This window comes from Haplochromis burtoni, unplaced genomic scaffold, assembly GCF_018398535.1.
Source record: "Haplochromis burtoni strain Fernald_Lab_line unplaced genomic scaffold, NCSU_Asbu1 Contig_1450, whole genome shotgun sequence".
Taxonomy (NCBI): domain Eukaryota; kingdom Metazoa; phylum Chordata; class Actinopteri; order Cichliformes; family Cichlidae; genus Haplochromis; species Haplochromis burtoni.
The window spans coordinates 38,232-46,799 of NW_024583811.1; the positions used below are offsets into that span (position 1 = coordinate 38,232).

The window sequence follows — 8,568 nt, forward strand, 5'->3', positions numbered from 1 at the left end:
ACTTGTGCTGTACGTAACAAGTCACGTGACGTGACGCTGCGGCTGTGATTGGTTCGGCTCTGCGCTAGTTAATTTGGATTGGCTGTTGTTCTTTTTTTTCTCTTTTTTAAGAGGACAAGAGCGGCGAGGTCTATCGCAATAGTTTAATTTTTCTATCGAGAAAAAGTTATATCGCGATACATATCGTTATCGTTCTATCGCCCAGCTCTAGAGAGAAGTAAACATGGAGAGAGAGAGAAAGAAATGAGGAGGTAGAGATGGAAAGCAGTTTGAAAGAAGAGTGGATAGAAAGATAGAGAACCAAACAAAGAGGAAGAGAAGGAAATAACTAAGAGAGAAATAAACAAGGAGGGTGAGAAGAAATTAAGGAGAGGTTGAAGCCAATGAGGAAGGAGAGAAGAAGAAAGGAAGTAGAAGATAATGAAATGACGTGTTAATAAGGAAAGAAAGAAAACATTTCCTCGTTTCAGTATCTGCGTCTTTTTCTCCTTTTCTTCCTACTTGTCTCTCTGTCCACCTCTTCTACAGGTGAAACTCGAAAAATTTGAATATCATGTTCAATTATTTCATTAATTCAACTTAAAAGGTGAAACTAATGTACTATATAGACTCATTACATTCAATGCTAGATATTTCCAGCCTTTATTTCTTACTAATTTGGTGATTATGGCTTATAGTTTATGAAAACCCCAAATTCAAAAGCTCAAAAAATTAGAATATTGTTCAATATTTTAGGCTCAAAGTGTCACACTCTAATCAGCTTATTAAACCAAAACACCTGCAAAGGGTTCCTGAACCTTGAAATGGTCTCTTAGTCTGGTTTAGTAGGAATCACAATCATGGGGGAGACTGCTGACCTGACAGTTGTGCAGAAAACCATCATTAACACATTCCATAAGAAGGGAAAGCCTCAAAAAGCAATTGCATAAGAAGTTGGGTGTTTCTGAAGTGCTATTTCAAAGCACATTAATAGAAAGTTATGTGGAAGGGAAAAGTGTGGAAGATAAAGGTGCACTGTGCTTTGTTAAGTCCAGAGTAAATGCAGCCATCTACCAGGAGATTTTGGAGCATGTTATGCTTTCTTCTGCCGACGAGCTTTATGGAGATGCTGACTTCATTTTGGAGCAGGAATTGGCACCTGCCCACACTGCCAAAAGATCCAAAACCTGGTCCAATGACCGTGGGAATGCTGTGCTTGATTGGTCAGCAAACCTGAAACCTGACCTGAAACCCATAGAGAATCTATGGGGCATTACCAAGAGAAAGATGAGAGACATGAGACTGAACAATGCATCCTGGTCTTCACAGCACCTCAGCAGTGCCACAGGCTGATTGCATCCATGCCACGCCGCATTGAATCAGTAATTCATGCAAAAGGGGCCCAAACCAAGTACTGAGTACATAAGCATGATTATACTTTTCAGAGCTCTGACATTTCTGTATTTAAAATCCTTGTTTTATTGATTTCATGTAATATTCTAATTTTCTAATTTTGGGCTTCTCATAAGCTGTAACCCATAATCATTAAAATTATAACAAATAAAGGGTTTTAAATATCTTGCTTTGCAATGTCTATCCTATTATTAGGTTCAGCTTTTAAACTAAATGATTGAAATAAATGAAATTTTGCACGATATTCGAATTTTTCAAGTTCCACATGTATTTCTCCTCCCTTTTTCCATCCGCCCTCCTCCACCAGGTTTCAAAGCTCAGTCCCAGCATTTTATGAACCTGTGTGTTGTCTCTGTAATTACATTCACCTTGTTGTACCAAATTGTCCTTCTTTTTTCCTCTTTTGCCATAGAAACGTGGTGGCCACAAGAGACCCAGACATCATGGCTCCCAGCACCATGACAACGCCTCAAACAAGAATCGGAAGATTCACATGGATGACAAACAGTACAGCTGTGATCAATGCCCATCCACTTTCGCTCGACTGCAGACTTTCTTAACGCACCAGCGTGTTCACACAGGAGAGAGACCGTACAGCTGTGACACATGTGGCTCAGCTTTCACTCAGTTGTCTCATCTGAGGAGGCACGAGCGAAGTCACATTGGGAAGAAACCATACAGGTGTGATCAGTGCCCTTCCACTTTCACTCAACTAAGTGGTTTCTTGATCCACCAGCGTGTTCACACAGGAGAGAGACCGTACAGCTGTGACACATGTGGCTCAGCTTTCACTCAGTCATCCCATCTGAGGAAGCACAAACGAAGTCACACCGGGGAGAGGCCATACAGCTGTGATCAGTGTGGTCAGACTTTTACTCTAAAATGTAGTCTGAACACTCACTGCATACGTTTGCACACAGCAGAGAAACCATACAGCTGCGACCAGTGTGGTAAAAGTTTTGCATTGAAATTTTCCCTGAAAGTCCACCAGCAAATCCACACCAGAGAGAGTCCGCCCTGGTGTGAGGAGTGTGGAAAACCTTTTTCTCACACGTGCTCCCTTAAAAATCATCAAAGAGTTATCATTGGAGAAAGGCCGTACAGCTGCGACAAGTGTGGGAAAAGTTTCAAGCAGAAATGTATTTTACAAAAACACAGAAAAACTCACACTGGAGAGAAGCCATACAACTGTGAGGAGTGCGGGCAGAGTTTCACCCGCCCGTGCTCTCTGAGGAAACATCAGCGTATCCATACAGGAGAAAGACCGTACAGCTGTGATGAGTGTGGGAAAGCCTTCAGTCGGCAGTTCAGCCTGACATGTCACATGCGAATCCATACAGGAGAAAAACCATACTGGTGTGAGGACTGCGGGCAAACGTTCCGTCACAAGGGCACCTTCAAACAACACCAAGAACAACATCAGAACAGGACAGAGAACTTGGAGCCGGGATCAGCAGAAGTCTCTTTATAAAAGAACCATTTCATGTTTCATGTAGAAGATTTTCAGGTCTTCTTCCTTTTTACTGTCTGCAGTGGAATTCTGTATGAGTTTGTTCTATTGTTCAGAACATCATAAACACATTTGTGTGGTCTGCTTGTTGCAGTGTGCTACTGTGAGGGGGGAAAAAACGCGGAACAACAGAAATGAATAACTTTCTGTTGCACTCTTAAATTAATACTGTGAATAATACCTATGGGAGATTTAAAAACAAACAAACAAACACCCAATTAAAGACGAAAAACTTTTATTTAATGTAGGCACAGAAAATGAGACTGACCAGAACCCACCTCCACAAAATTGCTGTAAAACCAGAGGAGAAGATGTCCTCAGGGATCCACAGACCACCAGGAGCTGCTCACAGTTCTGCATATCGGGCATTTCAGAGCCCCCAATCAAAACCCTTTGCTCCTGTTAGGACGATAAATGGCACACTTCTTCCTTAAGGACCACAAACTTGTGCTTCCTGTAGAAGCTGCCCTGATCCTGCCTTTTTCTGAAGCTATGTTGTTACAGTACTGAACCACTACCTGGAGAAAAAAAACCCTAAAACGAAGTAAAACTGCATTTATTTTACTTTGTTTTTTCTGCTGCAAAGTAAAGTTTGTTTCCTTTTCAGGGCCTGTAAAATGAAATCATTAACCTCATTAATGTTTATTATAATGTTTGTTGACAAAAAAATAAAGGGATGCGAACCAGTCTGGTCCTTTCTGTAAGTTTCAAAGAAAATAACCTAAATATCTAAACATGTCACAGCTCTCTTTGTCATCTGAGTTTTATTGTGTAAAAAATCAGAAAAAAAATATCTAAAACTAATAAAAACTGACCTGAAATCAGCAAAATGACTAAAAATAAACCAAAAAGATTCAGGTGAATGAGTCTAAATCACAGTGCAGTCAAACATGCAGCTGCTTGAGACTCCACAATTTTATTAACAATTTCAATAATTACAGTGGATCAAGCATGGTGATATTTAAATGGAAAAGCAACAGGACTGGAGTTCATGAAAAATTTAAACTTTTTATTACCAAACAGTGACAAGGCACAGATGTGAAGTTTAGTTTAATAAATGTTCAGGCTCAAACAGAAAAAACAAAACATGGGAACACGTTTATTTACAGTCAAACTCAGCTGATTGTTTCAGGTTAAACTGCTGGGATCCAAACAGAGGCTGATACCTCTGCGTCAATTCACTGTGTGATGATCTGCTTTCATGCTCAGTGCTCATTAAAACTTCAGAGCTTGATTGATTGGGACAGTTAAACATTTAACATGTGGAGCTCCATGTTCTGTGACGCTTCAGTAGTTAATAATAATAATAATAATCGCATCATTTACTGGTTAATAAGTGATCATAACAATGGGGGGATAGTCTCTACAGCCCCAGCTCAAGCCCCGCCTCATTTTCATGGAGGCCTTGGTCAGGCACGTCAAAGGTCAGCCCGGCCTCTCGCTCAATGCTGTCACCCCACAGTCGCAGGAACTCAGAGTTTTCCTCTCTGGCACCGCCCACGTCGCCAACTTCAGACACGCCTCCCTCTGCAGCCACTTCTGAAATCAGACCGGGTTCTCTGTGCCGAGGTTGTGTCAAGAGGTGGTGGAAGGTCATCAGCAAAGGCTGGTAGGGGGCGGGGTCATAAAAGAAAGGGGGGAGTCACACTAGAGTTGATTTATTTTGTAGAACCTAAAGGAGCCAAGAAGACGACGAGCTGACTTGAGGGGGAGGCTGAGTTAGTTTCATAGACCCAACCAGGAGACCTGGGACAAGCCCACCTAATGTGTTATCATTACACTTTCATCAATCAGAGATCAGTTTGAACCAGCTGTGCTTTCAGTCTCGTCTCAGCTCGTTTTTTTTTAAAGTTTTATTGCTGTAAGTCATGTGACCTGCACAGGACTGCAGACAGAAATAACCTAAAACCTGACAGGTGTATATTTTTATATTAGCATCCATCAACATCAATGTAACAAAATATAATAGATATAATATGTAATAGAATATAACATAATTTAAGCTGTCTGCGCCCCAGAGTCTCACTCATCTGATCTTCCAGACGATCAGATCAAACATTCTTGTTTAAAGTATTGCCCAGGTGTGTGTGATGTCACTGTGATGTCACCCTGTGTTGGCTCTCCACGCTGTCCTCTCCATCTCTGGTGTCTCTCTCTCCGTCGCCTTCTTGCTCGCCCGCTCTCTCTCCCAGTAAAACTAGCTCATTGATCCACAGATTGGTGCTGGTGGTGCTGTTGGTGTCACTGGGAGGCTGGAGGAGCTCCTCACTCTGACACACACAGACACACATTTAACATTTAATCTCATTAAAATAAGCTTTATTTACATCAAAGTGACAGCTCACCTCCTGAGAGGAGTCCACCTGCTCCACAGCCTGCAGAATATGACATAACACACGTCATGACATCACACATTGTAGCACAGTAAGAGTGACGATATTTGTTTACGGAGCTGAGTGTGTGTGTGTTACCGTGTTCTCCAGGTTCTGCCGTTCTCGCACCATTTGTGGACCCTGTAAACATCAACCAAACGGACTGATTCAGTCACTCTGTCCTTAATAACCACAGCTGATTGGTCACATGGCACAGTGACGCTCATTTTAACGCTGCAGGTTCTCTTTTCATCTACAAGGTAAAAAACTACAAATAAGAAAAAACTCAGCACGTGTCAGGATGTAATGACTGCAGATGGAGGACATATTATAAAATTATTTCTGATGGATGCTGCTGAGGTTTTTGAATAATGTACCATTTTATGTTGTGATCATTTAACAAGATATAGCAGATATTTGCATTAGCTGGACTGCAGGACCAGAATCTGTTCAGTTTTTACCAAATTAAAGATTTTACCAGACTCTAACCTCAAAGCTGCAAATAGACTCAGAGTATACAGTGAGATTGTGTTGTAACTCAGGTCACCTCTGAACTCTGGCTTGACTCCGAGGAAACTGATGAAGAAGAGGAGGAGGAGGAGGAAGTGATCTTCTGAGCGGGGTCAGGAGGGGCCGAAGGCTGCAGACACACAGTGATGTTAGAAACTGAAGATGCTTTAATGTAAGGAAGGCAGTAGGGTTTCATCTGGATACAGATGTTACAGCGTGTGTGGGAAACACAAGGCTCAGGCTGAAGAAATAGCTGCATCAATATCTGCCTGAAGAAAACACCTCAAAATACAAGTTTACTACAACTCTGATGGACTCTACTGCTCTAGCTGTAGCCACATAGAACTGAGAGTACTCTGTGTACTTGTACTGCACTGACTCACTGCTGTTTGGTCCACTTGGCTCTGCAGGAGGAGCTGAAGGCTGTGGAGGTCTCCTGGAAGCTGCAGACAAAAACAAACACGTCTCAGAGTCACAGATGAGCCTCATGTCTCATGAACTGACCAGTATGATCCAGCCTTACTGGCACAGCCTGGTTCTGATCCAGCAGGCTGACGATCATCAGAAGCAGCCACATCGTAACAAGCTCTCGGGGCGGTCCTGGAGGTCCGGGGTAATCCTGGTCCTGTGGGGGGTCCTGCAGGTTCTGACCGAGTCTTGCTCTGCTCCGTCTGTTTTATTGCGTGTTTGGCAGGAAGTGTCATGTCATCATGTCGCCCTCAGTCCCTGCCCCCCTCCCACGGATGTTACGCCCATCAAGAGAAACATCAACAACAACAACAGGCTGATTTATACTGGCAGGGAGCGTCTCTGTGTGTGAGAGCAAGTGTTCACTGCAGTAAGGGTGTGATGTGAAAGCAGTCATGCAGATGTTTTATTGTTTCTTCTGATGGAAGCAGCTGTTTAACATGGCGAAGCTCAAAGTGCTTCCATCCTGCTTTAATGGGGAGAAATCAAACCTCAGGACACATTTGGATGTTTGTGGTTCCTCAGGTGTGTCCAGGCCCTTCATTAGTCCAGAGCTCCGCCCTCTGATCCAGGACTTTGGGTTTATTTTGTATAGCTTAACTTTTATTTAACTGATGATGTCAGAGGAAGCGAAATAAGATAAAGAAAAAGTATCAGGATTAAAAGTACTTCCAGATGAGGTGTGTGTGTGTGTGTGTCAGATTCATGGAGCTGCGGTGAACCAACACAACAACACATCCAGCTGGCAGTAAACACATTTCACAACCAGCAGGACTTCCTGCCACACAACCACACGACACCAGAGAGAGAGGAAGCCAAGTGTTACAGAAGAGGCTCAACAATAAACCAGATTAGACACAACCATCAGTTTCATAATAAATTCTGCTTTAATATTCATCGTCCTATCACAGTTCACCTTTTTTTAATCATCTCAGGTCTGACTTCTTAGTAGGAATGGTGGGAATTTTCAGATCCTGCAGTTCAAATAATTTATTTAAATGAATGAAGGTGGGGCTGTTTTTAATGTTTTTAGAATTGTTTTAAATTGTTTTAAAATCCCAATGAAAGTAGAAAACTTTGTGAGTCCAGTCCTTCCCGTTTCATGGTGAGTATCTGGTCATGTGACTTGTGAGTTTGGCCTGCTGGAATAAACTTTATCCACCAACATGTGGTCTTTATTATGAAAAGCATGAGTTTACACACCAAAGAACCCAAACCTTTCTAATAGCAACTGGCTTGCTTTTATACTCTACCTGATTCAGGTGAGCCTCTTGTATGACCCATATCTGGGAAACCAAGCAAACCAAATGACACACTGATCATCCACGTAAGCAAACATCAAAGCACAACACAACACATGGAAGACTTATTTATATACGCACAAAGTCCCACAAATAATTCAATTACACATACACTTCAGTCAATTATATATAAATTAGAAACACCTTAACCAAACTCCCCTAAGCTGGCACACTGGTTTATTCTAAGAGCTCATAAGCAGCTGATTGAGCTGCTCTTACTCATTTGCTCCTGTAAAAGAAGTGACCAGGAAAAGATGAGTACAGCAAACACACTTCTCTTAAATACATGTTTGAGGAATTTAGGTTTACAAGACAAATGATGAACTGCAATCAGCTGCCACTCAGGTTCTTCTTCCTGACACAGGATGGATGTCAGGTCCCTCCAAATGTTTCTTCACCTTCCATAAAAATGTCAAATTCGATAAACCTAATACAGAATCACCAAACCATAAACGTTTCTTTTTCATGTAACCTTTTAAGTCCCTCAAACATATAAAAATACATTCATTTATTTATTATTTATTTACAATTAAAATACAGGCAAGCGTAGTGGAACACCTGGGTCTCCATTACATGGCTCTATGAAAATGGACTTTCAGGATGGATGCTGGATGGAAAGGATGGAAGTTTTTGGGTGTCAGATTTGGAGGATTGGAGAAAACAAAGTACATGGTGTACTCTCATTCCTGCTGGGATCTGAGACATCTGTGTGGTTTTTGGCATCACTGCTTCTGAACCACCCTCAGAATAAAAGCAGGAACTAGAGCGAGGTGGCGGCCAGCATCCCATCACTGCCCCGTTACAGATTTGACAGCGCAGAGGCGAAGGCTCAAACACCCGGACATTGAAAGTTCCCTCTGCGGTCAGATTTCACCATCAGCTTTCTGAAAACATCTGTGTGTGTGTGTGTGTGTTTCTGATCTATTTCTAAGTCAGTGCGTTGGATGCAAAGCAGTGTTTATCTGCCTGCCACAAACCACATACACATAAACTCACACACTGAAGTGTCTGTCAG

General features: G+C 42.1%; 2 protein-coding genes across 3 annotated transcripts in view; one reads left to right on the forward strand and one right to left on the reverse strand.

Moving 5' to 3' along the window:
* LOC102288889 (zinc finger protein 239) overlaps positions 1 to 3,794 on the forward strand; it is an 8,236-nt gene extending 4,442 nt beyond the window's left edge. For both annotated transcript variants that reach the window (XM_005952391.3, XM_005952390.3), the window contains exon 2: positions 1,805 to 3,794. In XM_005952391.3, the coding sequence (XP_005952453.1) occupies positions 1,886 to 2,863 (978 nt within the window). In that variant the 5' untranslated portion in view covers positions 1,805 to 1,885 and the 3' untranslated portion in view covers positions 2,864 to 3,794. The remainder of the gene's footprint in view (positions 1 to 1,804) is intronic.
* Positions 3,795 to 3,896: 102 nt separating this feature from the next.
* On the reverse strand, positions 3,897 to 6,998 carry LOC102289413. The gene is made up of 7 exons (XM_005952392.2): positions 6,308 to 6,998; positions 6,168 to 6,227; positions 5,822 to 5,914; positions 5,374 to 5,415; positions 5,248 to 5,277; positions 5,011 to 5,172; positions 3,897 to 4,508 (listed from the first exon to the last, which is right to left on the reverse strand). Exons 1-7 carry the CDS (start codon positions 6,359 to 6,361, stop codon positions 4,266 to 4,268), a joined length of 684 nt encoding a protein of 227 aa, XP_005952454.1. The 5' UTR covers positions 6,362 to 6,998; the 3' UTR covers positions 3,897 to 4,265.
* Positions 6,999 to 8,568: the final 1,570 nt, after the last annotated feature.